The 21,197-nt window shown below is 44.2% G+C and overlaps 1 protein-coding gene across 1 annotated transcript in view; it reads right to left on the bottom strand.

Annotated features, from left to right (window-relative positions):
- arhgap17a (Rho GTPase activating protein 17a) overlaps positions 1-21,197 on the bottom strand; it is a 33,061-nt gene that overhangs the window by 4,911 nt on the left and 6,953 nt on the right. The window contains exons 2-18 of the mRNA XM_079577472.1: positions 20,427-20,466; positions 12,993-13,097; positions 12,109-12,185; positions 11,046-11,157; positions 10,457-10,533; positions 10,230-10,347; positions 7,630-7,698; positions 7,226-7,307; positions 5,327-5,454; positions 3,217-3,328; positions 2,772-2,853; positions 2,616-2,696; positions 2,423-2,536; positions 1,708-1,799; positions 1,221-1,368; positions 605-847; positions 46-167 (exon numbers count right to left, since the gene is read on the bottom strand). Coding sequence (XP_079433598.1) covers positions 46-167; positions 605-847; positions 1,221-1,368; positions 1,708-1,799; positions 2,423-2,536; positions 2,616-2,696; positions 2,772-2,853; positions 3,217-3,328; positions 5,327-5,454; positions 7,226-7,307; positions 7,630-7,698; positions 10,230-10,347; positions 10,457-10,533; positions 11,046-11,157; positions 12,109-12,185; positions 12,993-13,097; positions 20,427-20,466 — 1,802 coding nt within the window. The remainder of the gene's footprint in view (positions 1-45; positions 168-604; positions 848-1,220; positions 1,369-1,707; positions 1,800-2,422; positions 2,537-2,615; positions 2,697-2,771; positions 2,854-3,216; positions 3,329-5,326; positions 5,455-7,225; positions 7,308-7,629; positions 7,699-10,229; positions 10,348-10,456; positions 10,534-11,045; positions 11,158-12,108; positions 12,186-12,992; positions 13,098-20,426; positions 20,467-21,197) is intronic.

Here is a 21,197-nt window from a genome sequence, read left to right as displayed (position 1 = left end):
TCTCAGTTTATCCAACTTTCAAAGCTGTAACCTGACATTACGTACCTCTGCGCAGAGTGTGTGGGCTTGGTCCCGTAGGTCCGGCCCCGGGGGTCCCAATGCTTAGCTGTGCACCTTTGTCAGAGCCGTTCCTCTGCAGCATGGACGACTCTCGCAGCTTGGGGTTACTTCAGAAGAACAGAACACAAGTCTGTTAAACTTTCCGTCCATGTGACAAGTTTAAAGTGTCTCCATCAGATCAAAAGTGCAGCAGAGATTGAGATCAGTGAAGGAATGGGTGACTCATCTGAGTGCTGTGTACCTTCTCCCGTCAGTGAACTAAAGAATCTGCTCATGAATGTTGTCCTTTCAGCCGCACGGTCAAACACATCCGCAGGCATTACATAAGAGGCCCCAGTGTCCAGAGAGCGTCCCGGGACAATGGTGTGAACTTGCTGATGTTATCAGTGATTTGGAGAGAGCAGAGGAACAGAGGGGCCCTCACACTGCAGTAGCGTCTGATCAGTGGACATATGTCTGCATAGCTGTGAGCGTGGAGGAGGAGCAGGAGGAGTGTGCTGGACAAACTAACCGCAGCAGGACAGTAAGTAAAGCAGGGCCTTACCTGAGCTCCTCCGTGTGCTGTGCGAGGAGCTGCTGAGCTGCAGCCAGAGCAGCCAGGCTCTGGGCTAGAGTCTGCTGGGAGTCGGGCCCCGGGGCCCCTGTCTGTGGCTGGGATGGCTCCGGCCCCTGTCCCGCAGCCTCCACAGGGGGCAGGGGGGGCTGGAAGGCAGGGGACATGTGCTGCTTTCTACCTATGGTATTACTGCCTCTACGCAGCGTGTGCTCCGAGTGCTTGTTAGGAGGGCTACAGGACAGAGCGGGACGAGAGGGACAAGAGACACCAGCGCAGATTAGAGGCCGATTACACCCAAGAGAGAATCACCTAATTATGTCAGGTTAGAGAGGCATGAGATTATGACCAGACCTACAAGAAATTAACTTATGCACTTGGTCAGAATATTGTTCATGTTTGACAAACACTAAATCACTGGACAATATTATTAACTGAAGATAAAAATAAAAAAAACATTTACTCTCAAATTGCCCTCTCATACGTCATAATCTCATGCTTAGTTAAAAAGTATAATCACTTCAGTAGAAATCAACACAGAAGAAAGGCTTGATTCAAGATAAAGCAAGCGAGTCAGCGAGGTTTAGACGCCGAAGTTGGATCTCACTTGTCTTTGCGCGGCGTCTCGTTCTCCGGTCCCACCATGCTGCCGGGCCTCTTCCTCTCGATGGTCCCGGAGTCGTAGTCCAGATGGTTGTTGTGGTTCGCCGCAGGAGTAGGCATCGCGAACATCCCCGACACATTGAACTCGATATCTGAAATCAGAAAATACTCCAATATTTATAATCTCATTCATGGAAGAAAAAAAGTTAGAGAGATAACGACAAACTAATCGGGCTCTGTGTTTTTGGTACACAAAAGCACCTGGATTGAACCAAACAAAAGAGCAGATTTAATGACTAAACAATGGCAGATGTTTACCCCCGAATGGGCCCGTACAAGTGTTTGGCAAAGCTAACAAAACAAAATGAACGCTTGGCAAACAGTCAAGTCACAATCTGGAATGAAAATAAGCCCATATGTCCAATGGTTCTGAACTTTCCCACAGTTGCTTTAAGAGAGTGGTGAATGAAGGTCAGGAGATGTGCACCTACCCTCCGGAAAGAACCAGTCTGCATGCTGGATGATGGGCTCCACAATGGCCACCACGTGCACGGAGGTAGCTGCAGCCATCTCAGCCAAAGTCCTGGGCAACAAGTATGAGAAGAAACAAATGACAAACAATGAGGAACAAGGCTCCAATAAAGCAAAAGTGGACATTTCAGAGTGGACTTTTATTGTGGCCAGCCTAAGCCTAATTCCTAAGTCTCTGTAACAAAACAAAACAAAAACAAAATCTGTACATTGAACCTCCACCTGAACCGAGCACATTTTCTCCAGTCTGGCTTTACCCAAATCTAAAAGCTTCTTGACTTGAATACGAAAACACAATAAAAATGCTTCAAATATGTGACATAAATGCGGCAACAACGCGACAAAAACTTACAACCACTTTTCTAGGCCTTAGCTTTCAAATGAGGCGTTTACACTGTTGCTTTGACCTCACCTAAATGTGGTCGATGGGTTGGCAACAGCTGAAAACATCTGGATTCATAATCATAACAATGTTTGGTGGCTAATGCTAAGGGCTATAGGAAAAACACACTGAGCAGGCTAACGGACAAACTGTGCACACACATTAGGATCGGGCACCGCTTCTCTATTTTAAGCCCTTATTAAAGGGACTAGATGCACGTTGGTCATTTTTATACTCACTACTGCCACCTCAGGTCTTACGCGTAACTGCAGGTTCTTTATACTAATTCTTACCCTTCCGTTTTTGCCCACAGCAGGTTGGGTCCCAGGACGATGGCGATGTTGCTCGGGGTCATCTTGTTGGCTTCACTGTCTTGGGCTAATTTTGCAAGAAACTTCACTAAATACCTGTGAGGAAATGATACATCCATCATCCACTCAGCGTTGCCGGGATACGACGTTAGCCTGTCACGGCCTCAGCACTGACCTCAAGTTAGCTTTGTTGTTCTTTGGTAGCTGGTCGCACACAACCCAGAGCGCCTGCAGCCTCTTGTCCGGGTCTGTGACGCTGAAAGCAACAAACGAACACAACATTCAGCACGCTTTCCACCCGTAACCCCGGGCGTGTTGCAGCGAGCCTTGCCTGGACGCCTGGATCCATTCGTCGTAAAGCTGGTAGCTCATGAGAGGCTCTGGCAGCTCGCGCAGGTAGGATTTCAGCGCCCCTAAAAAAAAATCAGACATTTTGACGTTTTCCAGCCGCGCTACTGTCTAATGGAAAGTACACGCTTCCCTTTCTGCTGAATGGAGGCAGTCATTTCAAGCCAACACAGGAATCTTGATACATCCTTTAATTCAATTGCATCATATGACCTTTTTTTTATTTGTATTTTCACAGAAGTGTCTTTGCCGCTGCTAACTGCTTCCTCATTTGAGTCTAGATGCCTGTGAAGCTAAAGCATATGGAGCAATGTTTTAAATAAATGTGAAACCATATATTCTATTTCCCCTTTTCTGATCTTTTTTTGTTGTTGCATTCCTGTATTAGTTTAGCGGGTCAGATTTAGTCTTAGTATGTGTAGCCTTACCAGCAACAGCGTGGGGGTCTGAATAGAATTCTTCGAGTTGTGACGTGGAACAGTCCAGCGCTGCCTTCAGCTTCTTCAGCTTCGAAGCTCCTGCTGCGATTCTGAACAGCCCCTGAATAAACGACAAATACCAAATGAGCAACACAAATGGCACACAGGGAAAGATAAAGACCCTCCGTTCAAAGCTGCCCTTTCCCCTGTCGCACACTCGCTCATTATCCCACAAAAACACTGTATTGAGATGCTATATAAAGTGGCCCAGCTGCACATAATGAACTCTAAGAGGGAAACAAATGCCCCCTTTGCTCATGACTCACTACGGAGTATACATGCCCTATGGAGTACAACTGCGCGATTAGGAAGTACGCATAACCCTCTATTTACTCATACTGAAAACGTCAAAATGTTTACTATTATATTCACTGTTTTAATCTGAAGAGAATAAAATACTCTGGCTTATAAAGAGTTTCTGTTTGATGACCACAGAACTAGACTTTTCAGAAAGTTCAGAAGCAGAACAACTTGAGAGTTCAACAAACTGAGAGCATTTTCATGGGACTACAGTTGATGCATAGAGCGGAGGCAGACTGACCCTGGCACCGGGGCCACCGCTGGCACTTGTCGGGCCTTTGAGTGGCACCAGGCTGTGACACATCACTTCTGTGCTTTGCAACTTGAAGTGTCAAATAAAGACTGACAGAAACATGAATAAGAAATAATTTGGGAACGATTGGGATCTATGCATCTGCTTAACATACAAGGCCAAACATGCACCACAATAAAGCATAGACCCCCCCATTCGCAAAAGTGTAATACAATTGTTGCCACTTGAACAAAGCTTATCCTAAACATCTGAGCACTGTGTTGGAGTTCATTTAACTTGCATATACAACAAAATAAACACAAATTTCCCGTTGTTGTGAATGTTAAAGGGGGGGTATTATGCAAAAGCGACTTTTTCAAGCTTTACATCATGTTATTATGTCATTCCCTCATTAAAACATGCCTGAAGTGTTGCCTTGGCACATTCACGTATTTTTGAGTAATCTGTAAAAACTCTGATGGCGGCCATTTTAGGGATAGGTTTGCCTGAGTCCTCCTAGGAACGCCCCCACCTCCTGGAGACGCCTCCGAGCTTTCGTCACCAGCCGAGTAACCAACCACTGCTCCTCAGCAGAACCCCCTCCCCACTGATGCCACAGACAGCGTGTGGAGGGGGCGTGTCGGAAAGGGTCAGAGGTTCTTAAAGAGACAGAGGCCTATTTCAAGACATTCACTACAGACATTTTGAGAGAGCAATTTTATACAAGGCAGTTATTCTAATTTACTGCATTTACAGACCAACAGAAGGTTTGGTCATCATTTTAGTGTGATATAGACTGGTGCTATGTGACTGAAAAAAGCATAATACCCCCTCTTTAAATTAGTTCTGTTTTTTGCTGCATCTAAGTGAAAGGACACTTAGGTATGATCCACCTAAGTAGCTCCCAATGCAAAAAGTGTTTGCCGAGCCCTGTATATAGACTTCCTTTCTTTTGTTTTTGTTTCTATATTTTATTTTCAAAACTATTATTATAGACCAGTTATTGCCGAACTAAAGGCTAACCCGGGTGCAAAATAGGACTAAACCCTGATTAAAGTATTCTGAACATGAACTCATGCAAAGGGGGGCAGAGGAAGACTCATTGTTTTCACATATTAAACGACTGTCTCTATAACAAACAAAGCCCTTATTTTCCACCTGAAATCTTTCTGAGCTCTGTACGTGTCCTCTGTACGACACACTCTCTCTCCCGCAAACACCCGGGTCTGATTAATGGCCAGGAGACGGGTCTACACCATTGTGTTTTTGGGCGTGTGGGGACATCAGCAGTATAAATCTTTGAGCGGGGCAGAGCAGCTGACAGACACAAAAGCCTTTTCCCGTTTGGACTTCAGATGTGCACAAACAACTGGAGGCTCTGTCAGTGGAGAGAGCACGTGACTTTTAATAAGCGACCGCTGCACTTTTCACCAGCGGGACAGGAGGGAGGTTAAACATTGACCGTAGAGCAGCGCACGTGGAGTTTTAAGGCGTATGACAGTATTTACAAATACAGCAGTTACCCACCTCTTCCTTCATGCCCGTCTCCAGCAGCATCATGACGCAGGCCTCCATGGGCAGAGCGATCTCCCGGCCGCTCCTCTTCAGGTGTTCGTCCAGCCCCGTGCCGAACGCCGGCTTCTCCATCCAAGAGTCTGAGCACAGCGAACGCACACCATTATCACAAACATCTGCACGTTTGAAGCAGATTCAGAAAGCCAAATGGTCACTAACGCCCATAACTGGTTTAAAACGGCAGATGTCTGGGTCAACAGCTCAGCCCCAGGCAAGTTATTAGCCGGTCTTCATTTTGCACAACAGGGAGTGACCAAACAAACAATACCCATATGCTCCAGAGAGTTGTATCTTTAGTGAATAGGTATATAGTAGATAAGGCATACTGTACATTTTATTATATTACCAGTTCAGTTAGTATAGTAAGTAGTTTGTTGTGCAAATTCATCCATGGGTTTGGTTAATTTAAAAATGTTCATAATGCACACTCCAGAACAACAGGTGGCGCTGTGTCAAACGCCACTGACTCGTAACAAGGAAGAAGGTTTGTCCCCGTGGTGTTGCCGTACAATGTTGGGCTTTTTGATTGATTTGTGATTAGTTGCCATTAGCAAAAGCGGCATTTTGCGCGGCGATCAAAAATACGTTTGCAAAAGTTGTGTGTATGTGTTTTTAAAGCAGTGAGAGTCAAATCTAGTATCGGTTCAGTGTGGGATATTTGTATCCAATACCCGATATCGTATTTTTCCAAGTATCGGCTCCGATATCCGATACCAGTATTGGATAGCCACATGTAGCACTGCTGCCGAGTGCAAGCTTTGGAAGAGGCAGACTGAGAAGGTAATTTTTATTATAAATAAAACATTCTATTTTGTTGTCATGTTGCACTTAACTAATTGACTGCCAATTGACGTCTATAGACGTCAATTGGCAGTCAATGATTTGGCAGTTAATTAGTTTACCATCTGATGTTGCCTGTATTACAGTCTTAAGGCCCCAAATCTGACATGTAAACGAGAGAATAATGCATAAATGACTTTGCTGCTGATCCACTCTTGCACGTGCTACTTGCTTTGCACATGAGCAAACGCTTGGTGAATGACCCCCTGAGTGTTTTATGTATTTGTTAAGTCTAATAAATTGGATGAACTGCACAGCCGTAGCACAGACCACGTTTATGGGGGACAGCGTGAGAGTGCGAGAAGGGAGAGACAGAGCGAGGGGTATGTGTGTGTGGGGGGGGGGGGGGGGGGGGGCGTATGTGGAGTTTGTGAGTCATCCCCACATGCTGATAGACCAGGCCCGACTGCCCTGGACCACATGTCGAGTGGAGAACAAAATATACTCCAAGAACATAACACCACTTGAAGATGGCAGCAAAAATAAATGGAAGGGAAAAAAGGCAGGGAGCTAAGACAAAGGGCTATTCTTTAATATTAATACATTGGTGAAAACCGCACCGTCGCAGTCCAGCGCCTACCAAAGCAAACCGGGCTGATGTCACTGCGGCTACAGGAGTCGGCCTGCTTGTTACTAATAAACTCTAAGAACCGGCGCTTTTCTTACACTCCACTGGCCGACAGGAAAGGCTGTGTTTAGCGGGACCGCAGCAAAACAGGAAAAATGGCGGCTGAGAACAAGGTGTAAACAGATCGAGAGGTCAGCTCCAGCAAAGCTCACAGTGGCACTTTGTATTTGTGCGTTCAGCAGGTCCAAGTGTGTGGAGGAAGTATTCATTTCCTTAGATTTAAGCTATTATGTTGAAGCCTGATACAGCAAGTGTGTACATATCAATTAAGAATATATTATTGTGCAGTTATTAGTGTAAAAATGTATTACTTGGGGAAAGAAAGGCAAACGATTTTAGTATGAAGCTGCAGCAAAATAAACGTTTATGAGCGTGTTAGGTACCTTGTTGAGCCTGAATGGTTGGCAGCACGCTCTCCAAAACTGTCAAAGATTTTCTGTGGTAGTCTGCCTGGTCCTCTAAAAGCTGAAAAAAGAAAAGAGATGGATACAGAAACCAAAAACGTCAACTCCAGTCGTTGCACCAGAGTTTTTGTTTTCTATACTGTAGACAGAGTACCATGAAAATCGGTCAAAAAAGCAGACATAAAGTTGGATGCAATTTAAAATGTTTAAAAAGTTACAAGCACCTGGGCGAATATAACGGGTTTCGAGCCAATAATATGTGTTTTTGTAGCAAGCAATAAAAAAAAAAAAAGCACCCGACTGCAAAATAAACAAGAGGGACAAGCCAGGCCTCTGTTCCCAGTTGCAGCTGCACACGTTCCCAGGTCAATAATCGGACTTACTGTGACAAAGTATCGGGCATAGTCCCCTTCTTTAGCGGAGAAGCTGTACATGTCGGCCGCCAGCTGGTCCTGTGGGCAAACAAACACACGGCTCAGTGCTGTGATGTGAATTGCAGGCGGCGTCAGCAGTTAGGCTGATCCACTGAACTTGGGTTCCGTCAGGGAGCACTCGGTGACATTTATATAGAGGTGCAATAGCAGCTCATGCAAGAAACTAAAGATATGACTCAGCTTTGTTTTACTCCTCATCTAAACTTGGGCTTTGTTTGGTGACCTTTACAGTGACTTACTTACTCTTATTGCAATACTAAGTGACGCAACAAGATGTAATATATCACAAAATCCCAGAGATCTTTCATCTGACGGAGATAATAAATACTTAAAAAAAATCCCAGTAAATAAATAATGTGCGCTAGTCATATCCTTCCTAATTTTGTTCCATTAAGTCATTCTTAAAGCAGTACTAAGTAACTCATGCTCCTAGAGGCCATAAGCGCTACCGCAGGTGTCGTAGCATGTGACGTTTTTTTACTCATTAATTGTCCGTGAGAGTAAATACTACGCTGACAGAGAAGACAAAGGAAGCGAGGGATATTTTACATTCAATTACACAATGGAGATAATTTGTTTCACTCAAACTTGGCTGTAAATACTGTTTAAGTGGCGCTAGCCCAAAGTTAGCTTTGCCCTTTAGCCTGTTAGCTTCTTCGTGATTCCATCAGTGTGTATTGGGGCCTCCGGGTCGGAGCAGGGAAAGCTGCAAGTGTGGTTTTCTTGCCACACTGGCCACACATTAACACTTGTATTACCTATGAAAAGGATTTTTTAAGGTAAACAAGTTACTTAGCACTGCTTTAAGTCGTGTTTTGACACAATTTAGTGAAAAATTTGAGTATAATTTAATGGAACGTACATTATAGCAACAGTTTAGTAAAAGACCGCAATAAAACTGTTGTCTAAATTAATTACACATTAATCAAAGTTCTTTTTTTCTCATATCGTGCAGCCGTAGTACCACTAGTTACCGTAAAAGTGACCTGAGTTTGGATGAGTTAAACATTGCAATTATTTTCTCATATGGCATAGACCTGCTACTCGTGGGATTGTACATCCCACGGTGGATTGGGGGAGTAGGAAGCACATGGCCGTGAGCTTCCTGGACGTTTCACATCCAACAGAGGTTTGAGCTGACCAATCACTTAGTTTACTCTCTGCTGACGAGGCTGTTCAGTCACATGTGGACAACTGGGTCAGAGGACTTAAGGGTCTCTATGTTACGTATAAAAACGGCAAAAACTGGAACAAATTTGTAGGCAAGGAACCTCTGCTAAATGCCACTTCTTTCACAGAGGTTTGGCACTGTACATTTATACTTTTCATGACATTTAAGGCATGACTTTTTTGCCAGCGCGCGTTGATGATGGAACCCCGCCGTGTCAGAGTTGTCTTAAGTCTGCCACTTTGAGTTTAACAGGCTCTCAGCTTTCAAAGGTGACTCCGTGCACGACTTCTTACACTGAAAGTAAACGACTGGCAGTTAACCCTGAATCCTCTTTGATGGACAGACCCCCACGGGAATGTTACAAATGTTAATAAGTTAACAGATGTTCGGGAGCTGGACCCCGTCAGAGTGTACACAGCCACTCCGCATTTGATGAAAGGAGTCATTCCAACTGAGTAATCGCTTTGGTTGCGTCTTCTACTGCTGACGAGCTCTATTCTGTATTTGCAGTTTGTTGCCGTGTCAAAGATGAAACACAAAACAATCCACATTTTTAAAAAGTAGTTGTACACTCAGAATGTGGTCATCACTGCGCCATGGATTTGCTAGCACGGCGTTAGCTGAAAGGGAGAGCTTGTTTTTCGTTCCCACAGCTGCCTCGAGACAGAGCTCCAGGCCAATTCAAAACCCTGATCAGCCCAGCGTCTCACTTTTGACTGTCTTTTGATTACAAATGTTAAATATCAAAGCTGAGGCTCCCTTTTAAAGCACTTATACACAATATGTCTGTAGGTGAACAAAAGATCCATTTGAAACTCTTACTGTAGATTACTGACATACATATGATTTTTGGTTAAGAGGTCAGGCTGGGACAATCCCTCTCATCATATTTTTGTGTGCAAGACTGGAAATTTTGGAGAGTCTGTGTGGAGAGGCTGTTGCAAGAGTGGAATGAAAACCTACTTTTGAGACACCGAAAGTTTCGTAATGTCTACACATGCGCCTGTGCATTTTTGCCGTCTTTAGCCAATGTGGCTAAAGACCCCGGAAAGGAAATGACCATATTTGGATTACAGCATCAACAAGATACCAGATACCAGAGACGTGCTAGTGTAGTTATGAAATCTCAAGCTTGTTAACAGAGAATACCTCATAAAATAAGCATCGCAAAGGGTGAGTTTAGTCTGTTCTGTACTCGATATTAAGACTAAGATTTTAAGGGAGAGAACTGGCTAGCTGTGTCTTACCTTAAACCCGGAAGTTAATTCATCTCATTTTTCCCTGGACTCCACTCTGACTCCTTTGACGTTTCTAATCCACCCTCTGCTGCTTGGTCCCGGCTAGTCGCCACATAAACAACGACCTCTGTGACATGTACCTTACACAGCTCCACTTTGTTCATGGCCTCGTCCACCTCCTCCTTCAGCAGGTCCGCTTTGGCCGTCAGTGCTTGAGTGTTGGTTCCTGAGATTATGGACTTGGTCGCCTGCAACCATCTGAGAGAGAAGGGAGAAGGGGCCTTTAGAGAGGGGGTCGAGCTAAAAAAGCCACAAAGTGAATTTCAGAGGAGAGAGGGAGCGACATTTGCCGGCGCACACTTAATACCTCGTTCGAGCAGAGTCATAGTCCAACACTAGTTTGGCCAGCTGCTTCCTTTGTTTGAGGATGTTGGGGATGTCCACCTGTCGGGTCAAATTAGTGTTGAGTGAACACAAACATTTAAGTTTCAATTGACTCTGCGCATAACTTCAAATCATAATAACGACGCCCAAGAAGTGACTTCCTGTTTCGATCCAGCACGCAAAAATAAAAGCTCACAGCTCGTCTCATTGATTAGTTCTGCAGGCACTAAATATACACATTTTAAGTGTTTTGTCTGTTGATAGAAAGAAAGTTGAACTGCTGAACTAATGAATAAGATGGTGCTTTTACTTTGGGGTGCTGGATCGAAACAGGAAGTCACTTTTTGGGCGGCCTTGTTAGGATTTGAAGTTATGCACAGAGTCAACTTATGTCGAATCTTTCAATAACGTAAACAGACAATAGAACTATTCTACTTATTGAGTAAAATGTTACACAATCTAGCTTCAAATGCCCAAAATCCCTCTCTAGGGCGCTTTCCTAAAATCACTTGTTCTCAATATTTTAAAATGAAATGCCAATAAAGTCTAAGTTTGTCATATTTGTTTGTGACCTCTGCGAGCTGACTCAGAGGGTCCAGGACGTCCTTCTCCAGCTGCAGCTCGTGCTGCATCAGTTCAGACGCCAAACGGTTCTCCGCCTCGCCGCACACCTCCATCATCTTCCTGCAGCGCCGCACACGAGCACAAGAAAGTGAGGGAAAGTTAGGTCATCATTCAATACAACCAGGCCCAGTTCAATAACCTAATATCTTTTTAGGTGCTAGTTGGTGTAGACATTGTGAGAACTGCAGACAACATATAATTAGGTTTTTCTGTTTCGCTCAAATATGGAACAGGGTCACATCGAATTTGTAATGTGAACACTGCATTTCATATACCACAAAAAGCTGCAGATCTATGAGGACTCTGCAGAAAACTTACTTTCCCCACAGCTCAACCTTGTAGTTTAAACCAAAATACCTGTTTCTTGAATTAATTTAGCAGTGAATATTTTTGTCACCGCTCAGATGCATTCAAAATGTGCACCGTGAACTGTCTATTTATGTAAGAAAAAAAAAAAACACAAATCCGAGCATTAGATTATGCAGAAAGATTGCAATAAGCTGGTTTTCCGAAATCACCTAGGTCTAGTTGAAATAAAATTTGCAAAACAGGGGCTCGTCATCGGTGCCGCTGCGCCTTTTTCCCAGTCAATATGTGAAACTAAACCAGGTCACCGTGATGTCATCAGAGCGAGCTGCTAAAGGCCAGAGAACCAGAGTCAAATTCAGCTTCTGCATGAATCACAATAACTGTCTCCAAACAGAAAACTGCCATCTAATCTCTGTTCCTCTTTGAGTCCAGACAGTCACACTGCGGCCATGTGGACCTCACTTTCGGGGCACCTCATCTCGAAACTCGTGCTGTGGTTAAAGTGCTTTTTTTCGCTGCACAGCCCTAGCACTGTGTGACCGCTTTCGACAGTCCAAAACAAAAAGGGGCCGGGCGGGCAGCTCGCCTCGAAACGTGTGGCCTCATATTTCAACAGTCTCCGGGGTGCATCTGCTCTATATAGCAACAGTCGCCGGGGGGGGAGGGGCCAGGAGGGGGCTGCCAATCAATCCCGCAACTCACCCTATCAACGAGTCCTCTCCCAGCTGGCTCCCGCTCTCCACCATGGCCTGAGACAGCGCCGTCAGGGGGAGCTTTTTCTGGAGTCAGGAAATAAGCAGAGATTAGACTAAAAATGGGAGAATGAAAGTTGGAACTAGAAGGTTAGGTGGAAAAAGGCAATGACCCGCAAAGCTCATGAAATCAAACCCTCCCGACACACGATTCCGATTGAGGTTTCATGTGATTTACAGGCCATCGCAGTATGTTTTGAATTGCGGCTAACAGTGTCACAGAGCTGGTTTCTACAACAGAATGGAAATCGATAGGAATTTTCCATTTCCAGGCGAAGAACCAGGAAGAGGAAAGAGAGCGCTCCAAAGCTACAGGAAGAGAAACAAGTTTAAGACGCATTCACGGGAAGAGAGGCATCCATCAAGACCTGACAGCACACTGTACTTTCATAAACGTATCAAGTTTCCTGTTTTTTTTTTTTTTTCCCACCAGAGAGAGATCCGGAGGGAAAAGTGTCATGCAAAGAATGGATTGGAAGTCGACTAAAAGCCGGCGTGAATGGAAGATGGCACGGGCGGACGAGAAGGTGAAGGTTGATGTAAACAATGTGTCGTTACCTGACCACCGTTTCCTGTATAGAGGCGGGGTACGGACTGGGATGTGTGGGGGGGGGGCAGAAAAACATACAGTCGGTCATCGAATGTGTGCAATGTCAAGTCCACAACTATTATCACAGAGATGTAGGAGAGGAGGAGTGATTGAATTTGATCATGTGCCAATAGGTAACATAAAGAGTTTTAACTTTAGCTTTTTATGTGAACAATAACTCCAGTATGGAAAGGATAACATCATAACAAGAATGTCGTGTTGATGTAAAAGAAGTCTGGTCTCACATGTCTCTTCTCAGCCTCGGCCCCGATGTGGCCCTGCAGGCAAGACACCATCCGCTTGTGCGTGTTGTGGGACACCACTCGCACCAGCTCCATCCGCCGCTCGATCTGATGACACAATTACAACAAGGAACAATGTCGTGAAAAGCGGCCACACTGACGGGTAAACTATGATCGACTATGGCTGATTAATGAAGAGGAGTTGAAGTGCACAAAACCTCAACAGCTAAGGTCGATTTATTGTATTAGCATGTAGCTACTCATGCTACACGTAAACAACCTGTGTATTCTCTTAATGTGCAACTGGCAGTATTCATGTTCCCTGGCCCCACTTTTCGTTATGTGAAAATGAAGCTTGATCTCTGCAGCTCAAAGTAGAGGGCCGGTCCGGCAATGCTTCTGAATACAACTCCAAAATGATCAGAGTTTGCCCTAAGTTTAATACAAAGTGACGAGTGACTAGGGCTGTGCAATTAATCGAAATTCGATTACGATTTCTATTACAACTGTAAACGATTACAAAATTAGCAGAATCGCAAAAAATCGATTAAAATGTTTCCCAATTTTAATTTTTTTTACAATTTTTTTTTTTTGCAAAGCAGACTTGCGTTATTTCATGCCGCTGGGATTATTTTCCCTTCGCTTTTCACGTGCCATTTTGTCTGACATAAAAACAAACAGTGCTGTGTGATGATGTCATCAGGCCGCACTGCTCAGTTTACTTGCGCAGGTGTGAGGGCCGGCCAGCAGGGGGCAGGTGTGAAACAGGGACCTCTCTTTAATCAAGGCGTACTTGAAATCATTTGTACTTTTATGACTGTCCAGAAAACATAACATATCATCATAGTGTTTTGATTAATAAATAAATAAAATAAAGATGGACTTTTTTTTAAAGGCAACAAATCGTTTGAATAATCGTGATTTCAATTAAGACAAAAATAATCGTGATTATTATTTTTTCAATAATCGAGCAGCTCTACAAGTGACAATGTTAGCCCAAAGAGCTTGAAGCCAAAAGCAGCTTGGTTTGAAGCTAAAGAAGTGTCTTTGCAATAAGACATTAACCCCCACCTGACCCAAGCACATTTCTACAGTTTGACTTTACCCAAATCTAAAAGCTTCTTGAAAAAAAAAGTGTCCAAATAGCCACAAAAATGTGACGAAAACGTAACAAAGAAGCAACAAAAACGGAAAAAGAGAAAGCAGGCCTTAGCTTTCAAATGAGGCATTACGCTGTTGCTCTCCAGTCGAGAAGCTTTTAGATTTGGGTAAAGCCGGACTGGAGATAATGCATTTGGTTAAAGCAGGGAGGAACTAAAGGCTATTTTTGGACAAACATCAGCCTTACATCAGTCTTTCCAAGCCCCTTCAGATGGGTTGGAAAGACCCCACAAATCAAATGGGTTGAGCCCCATAATCTACAGCAGCCCATCACGGACATGCTGTTGATCACGTAAATGTAAATCACGTACATTCACACTAAGCACCTTCTACACGCAGAATTTGCAACCGAGATTCCCCTGAAGCTGCGTTGGTTTTCACTAAGAGGCAGCCCACTCTTAATAAAATCCACTTCCACGGAGTCGTTTGATTTGTAGCCGCCTCCCGGGACCTCGGGGTCAAAGTGCACGAGTGATTGACTCATTTCAGCGGGAGCAAAACAACGCAGGAATGTTGGCCCGAAAAACACATGACTCATCGGAAGCGGGCGCCATGGCAACGGTCACCGATCTGCGACTTAAAAACCAGCCCGGGCACATTTTTCAATATCGGGCAGGCATGTCCCACTTGTTGATTTTAAAGGAACTTCGGCATTGACCCATATTACAAAACCACAGCTATTGATGGATAGACAAGGCTGTGATTCTGGTCAAAACTGTTCAACACACTACAAAAAGTAAATATCAAGCATTGGCTTAAATGACTTGAATTGAGGAAATGTATCTTGTTTTGAGCGGTTTTCACTCATTTAGACACTTTTCCTGATCGGACCGAGTTTGCTTTGCTTGTTTGGGGACATTTCAGACCAGTTCTAGGGTAAATCTCGCTTGAAATAAGAAAGTAAAATTGCCAATGAGATAAGACCAATTTTCTTACCCCATTGGCAAAGAAAATGACCTGAAATAAGGGCGAAATGTATCGAAACGAGTCAGAAACATCTCAGAACAAGTGAAATAATCTAGGACAAATGCCCAAGAACTTCTTAACTAGTCAAAACAACTAAAATGTTGTTTATATTGATGTTTATACTGATCTAGTTCAATACTTTTTGCATGTCAAGTAGCCCCTGCGGCAGTTCGGGAAACCTTCTTGCTGCAACCTCTACTTCGAGCGTTCTTATTTTATGTGCCATGGCAGGCGTCAATATCAAAATGCCATGACAAATTCAGATTGATCTTCAAAACCTCACAGCAGTTTGATGAGACACGTTACCGTTTTGGCAGCGCTTGTGAGAAACCGCCTGTGGGCTGTTGAGAAAATCACTGCGTCATTTGCCAAGGAGAATTGGCCTTAGAAACGTTTTGGCGATAAATTCGAGCGGGAGAGACAGTGGGGTGGCGCACGGCGACAAACACGTCCTCCTAAGTCAGGATAAACACCGCTCTAAATATAAAACGGGAACAGAGAGGGCCAGAGGGCGTTCGGGGCGATACGCAGAATAACAAATGTGGAGATGGAGCTGGAGAGAGAGAGAGAGAGAGAGAGGGAGGATCAGGCCTTAAATTCCAGACAATTGTTCCAAAAACAGAAAGGAAGATGGAGAGCGGGAATTCCACAGCCTCGGCAGCAGATATCCGCATGCACTCCCCGCTTACGTCACTCCCCGAACCCGCGGCATTCCCAGAACAGCTGGGGTGAACTTCACACACGCAGGAGCTTGGAAATACCGCTTCGAAGAGGATTTCTAAGGCGACAACGTACATATTAGTCGAGTTGTGTTTGGAAGAAGAAAACCCCAGCCTTCGATTTGAGGGTTTGACATTCAAAAATGGGAAACACAAACAGGTTTATTGGAAGGGACATAGCAGGGGACTCCCCGTGCCCGGTTCCAGCGCTATTGTGGAAAACGGCAGACGACTGTGCGCTGTCTCCTTCCTTTCTTTGTCAGTTCAGTACAAAGCTTCAAATCCACAGTAGGGTAGGAGGCAAGGGGGGGCAAACGGGAGCAAAGGGGTGGGTGGGGGGGGGGATGTCAGGCCGGAGGCACAGGGTGTGTTTTTTCCTCTGGTTGCGCGAGATGAGGTCAGCACTTGGTTCGACCGAGTGACGCGTCAGAAGCCAGGGAATCCCAAGTAGCGCAGTGGAAGAATCATGCACAAAGAGCGAGTGTCGAGCCCTCGTGTGTTTGTTTGTCGGTTTCTAGGAGAGGATGTGTCCAGACAAGTCCCGAATGCACCCAGATAACATGACATGGGGAAATTAAAGGCTCATATGATGTCTTTTCTTTACCCAAGATGTGGTAGCTTGCAACATAATTTGAAAAGGGATAAAAAAAAAAAAAAAGGCGACTTCAGAAAGCTAGAGCAATCTGACATTTTTTGCCACCCATTTCGATTCTCAATGCTCACCACAACACTGATGGATTTTGCCAGGTTTAAATACGCCATGATGCAAACGCTCTTCTTCATGGGCTGTCCAAGATGGTTGTGTTTCGGCTCAACAACAATGAACTGGACAGGGTCTGCCGGACTCACCAAAGTTTGAAAAGAAAGTTTAATACAAAAGGGACGAGTGACAATGTTAGCCCAAAGAGCTTGAAGCCAAAAGCAGCTTGGTTTGAAGGTTAAAAAGTGGCTTTGCAAATAAGACATTAACCCCCACCTGACCCAAGCACATTTCCACAGTTGAACTTTACCCAAATCTAAAAGCTTCTTGAAAAAAAAGGGTCCAAATAGCAACAAAAATGTGACGAAAACGTAACAAAGAAGCAACAAAAATGGGAAAAGAGAAAGCAGGCCTTAATGCATTTGGTTAAAGTAGGGGGTAACTAAAGGACTCACCGCCGGACACTCTGTCAAAGATGGTTGTGTTTTCGCTCAACAACAATGAACTGGACAGGGTCTGCCGGACTCACCTCACAGAATTTTTCAACTCTGCCATTCAACTAACTGAAGGCGTTCACCAGTAAAAGACTAAATGAAAGCATCAAAGAGGTAACCATGACTCCTTAGAAAAGTCAGTGTTTGTGGTGCAAATGAGACACTCTTTTTAACCTCTTGACTCCCGCCTGAACCGAGAGCATTTTCTCCAGTTCAGCATTACCCAAATAGGCCAGTGTAACACCTCATTTGAAAGCTAAGATCTACAAAACTCATCTAAATGGATCTTTTTCCTCACGTCATCACATTTTTTTCCATCTTTTTTTTGGGGGGGGGGGTATTCAACTAATTTTGTAACTTTTTTGTCATTTTTTGTAATCAATTTGTCATATTTTTGTCACATTTTCTTTTCTTTTTTTTTGTCAATTTTTTGTCACATTTGTTGTCATTTTTTTTGTGTGTCTTTTTTTGTTATTTTTTGTCACATTTTTCTCACTTTTTTGTCACATCTTCATTGTTTTCGTCTCAGTTCTGTCACTATTATTCACACCTTTTTTTCCAGAAGCTTTTGGATTGGGGTAAAGCCAAACTGGAGAAAATGTGCTCGGTTCAGGTGGGAGTTAAGGGGTTAAAGACACCAGAAGAGTGTTATCATAACTACATTGTGTTTTTCTGGCTATATTTTGGCGCCATTTTCCTACAGGCATTGGGTGAAGAATGAGCACCAGTCCAACTTCTCCAGGACAGCATTCCGGCATCCCAAAAGCCAATAGGTGCCCTTGTCTCCGTTAACTGTCCTGTGGGTTTTTGGATCTCTAGAGTCTTGGATCTCCAATGCTTGTGCTTGTTCTCGTCAGTCCCAAATCTTGTTCCATTGTCCCTGAAGCGTCTTTCTCGTCAGCAGAGGTCTGCAATAGCTGATTTCAGACTTTCTACCAGCTTTTGAGAACCTGGGATGCCGTCTTGGAGAGGTCTGACAAGCCAGTCACTGTAACCTCCCATTGGACACATGTAAAGGTCTGATCAAGCTGTTTAGAAAAAGTAACGTTGCACTGGGGGAATGTCTGCACACACTGGGGGAATGTGGATACCGTGTTACGGCCATCGCGTGTAACTGAAGGATGTGCCGGTATTTGGAGAACATTTCTGTGGATGCTCTGAAGTCGGGAGGAGCAGTGAGGAATGGACAGCTGGCACAAGAATGCTGTCTGGCGGTTTGCCACTGTGCACGACCGAGTACAAAAACGATCCAGGGATGAAAGAGCAGAGGAGGAGGCACCGGCGAAAGGAAAGTCAGAAAGCGGAAGACGGGGGGACTTGATGGAGGGTCTGAAGAAGACGAGAAGACAGCGAATCAAAGGCGTAAGGAGTCTGCTTGGTGTTTGGATATTGATAGAGAACACTAAGCGCATGAGCAACGTTCGCTCTCACCAGAGGAGATAAGACGAGGTTCAAGACTTCTTTGGAAAACTGTTGCTGCCTGTTTAAAGGACGTGTACCCGAGCTTTTTGCTGACACACAGTGAAAGAGGGTGGCCCAAACTCTTTCCTTTCTTTTCTTTACACCTCAGTTCTTCGCAGGGATGAATTCGTAAGCATGTTTTGCAAACTTTCAACGCGCAAAGTGGAGCTCTACAATCTCGGTAGGGCTAGCTAACAGCAAACTAATCATTCACAACATTTTTTTGTGGTCAAAACAAAACACGGTGAATTCTGCTGCAAGAAAAACAGGCTCGTTGACAAAAAATAATATTGGCACAGATCACATTGAAACTGTGGTGAGCAACGTCAATATTCCAGGCATTTTATAGGGGGGACTAAGATGTTTTGTTTTGAGGGTAGGAGTGACAAGACCGCTGGTGGAATTAAGAGGTCACGCTATTTCTGGCCTCGATCCTACACTCCCTTCTCTTTATCACACACTGAGTTCCTGTGCCGTGAGGAACAGTGCTTTCCAGACTGCAGCACAATCACTTCATTGAGTCCACTGTCTGGCGATACTTTGCACAGGGGCATCCTCTGTTCAGACAAGCGGTAGCCTTTTAGCATTAGCAATTAGCAATTTAGCTGCCACTTAACTATGTCCTTCTCATATCATGTCTCTTGTCCCGCTGGAGGTGTTTCAGCCCATTTTCACAGTCCCTTGTTTATGTACAGCAGAGTCTTCAAAAAGAGGGTGGAGGATGCCAGACATTGTGGCTGTAGTGACGCAGAGCAGTTTGTTTTAACCTCCACGACGCCTCCCATTTGCACAAAAAAACAAAACAGTCTCCATCGGTGGAATGCCTTTGCTGAGCAGCCAGAATCTGTACCTCTGAAAAAGCCAAGATGGATGACGTCTCAAGGGAAGACCAGACAGCACTTAGCCGATCCATAGCATCTCAAGGTTATGGCCTTGACTTCATAACATTAAAGAGAAAGGACTGTTTAATAAAGATGGTTAGCAGCAATTAGCATCCTGTTTTCAGCTTCAAAACAGTGTGCTTTTGCTTCTTAATTAGAACACCAACCACAAATAAAAACATGAAACCAACCCCAGAAATTGTTTTCTTAAGAACTGAAGCATTTGCTTTCAAGCACTTTTAAGACTGTTTACAGACTGATACTTGCATTCTATGCAATCTTAGGTCAATAAATTGTTTTATACAAGCTTTGACGCAGCAATTTTTTAATTTATTTTTTGCAGCAGTGATGCTTTTACGCACGCCCAACAGTGGTTCAGTAACAGCACATTTGCCAAGTTGGAAAGTCCCAAAAAATGTTTGAATAGTGTAAATAATATATTTTAAAAACATGATTTTATAGTATGTAGTCACTTTTTAATAACACTATATTGTCCATCAACTTTATTCAACTCATTCCACACTCCAGTCCATGCTCATACTGTTTTTAATAAACATGTTTTAGTGGTAGGAGAACCCGGAGTGTCCGGTGGGAGAACATGTTCACAGGGAGAACATGCAAACTCCACACAGAAAGGCCCCGTCCAGCCGAGAATCACACGCAGGACCTTCTTGCTGTAATGCACGAGTGCTAACCACTGCGCCATCGTGCCACTACATCTGTTGTTATGATGATGGAAAATAACGTATTGTTGCCTTGTGTCCCGGTGACATGATATATTGGGCATATCAATTATTATACGGCTGTAACAAATCATTTGCATAGCGCCTTGGCAAACATTTAAGCTGAATGTCCTTTCTGAACCAACCAGACTTTTGACCAGACAATGGGAGTGTATTGCTATATTTGAGCCTCTAATCCACCAATTAGTGGGCAACTGTTTTCTGTTTCTTAAGAGCACATCAAATACATCTAATGCTGAACCCAGAATCCCGCCTGGTCTTTGGAGTGAGTTGGAGCGTACAGTGGGAGCCCGAGGCAGATGAATGATTTACCTGCAGGAGGTCATCGCTGAGCACTTCTGTTTTCTCGGCTCTGTGGGTGAGAAAAGACAACAGAGGAGACTCTGATTAGTGCTGACAGACAGGCAGACGCGGCTGATAAGTTACTGCTACGCTTGACACTGCACAGTCACGCTGAAGACATGTCAAGAGACAAAAGGACCGCCTGGACGGACTGGTTTAAGTGCACATTAGGCAAGCACACACTAAGCTTTCTTATGTCATGGGAAAGTTTCAGAAAGGGTGGGGCCAAATGACTCACCAGATATTCACCCAAAACATCACCCTAATAATAAAATGGCACAGGAGTGTTAGCCGGTGCTAGCCAGAGTGTGCACAGAGTCTTACTTACATCAGTGTTCAAGCTTGAGCCTATTAATAGTAAGCTAATAGTTGCGCTGGGAGAGGTCAGACGGATTAGATTCACTTAAAGGGAGAAGGCTGGGAAACGCCTGCTCAGCTCAGTGCGCTTATTAACACCTTCACACTGTTCGGCGGCCTGCAGCACACACCCGAGAAAACAAAACAGACTAGTACAGATGCACATCAGAGTCATTTCTTATAAGGGCGCTTTTGTATTGTAACCTAGAGGAATGCCAAATATTATCTATGAGAGAATGTTGTTTGTAGGGCCACATAGATTTGAGATTACGTAGCTATACATTCATTACATGTCATGAATATAGCCATAACAATGTTTTTGCAACATCATGTTGATCCATTTATGTCATATTCCTTATTTTACAATGTATTCTGGCTTCTTGC

Source organism: Gobius niger (genome assembly GCF_951799975.1).
Source record: "Gobius niger genome assembly, chromosome: 19".
Taxonomy (NCBI): Eukaryota; Metazoa; Chordata; class Actinopteri; order Gobiiformes; family Gobiidae; genus Gobius; species Gobius niger.
Note: the sequence above shows the minus strand (reverse complement) of the source record. Positions and strands in the feature narration are given on the sequence as shown.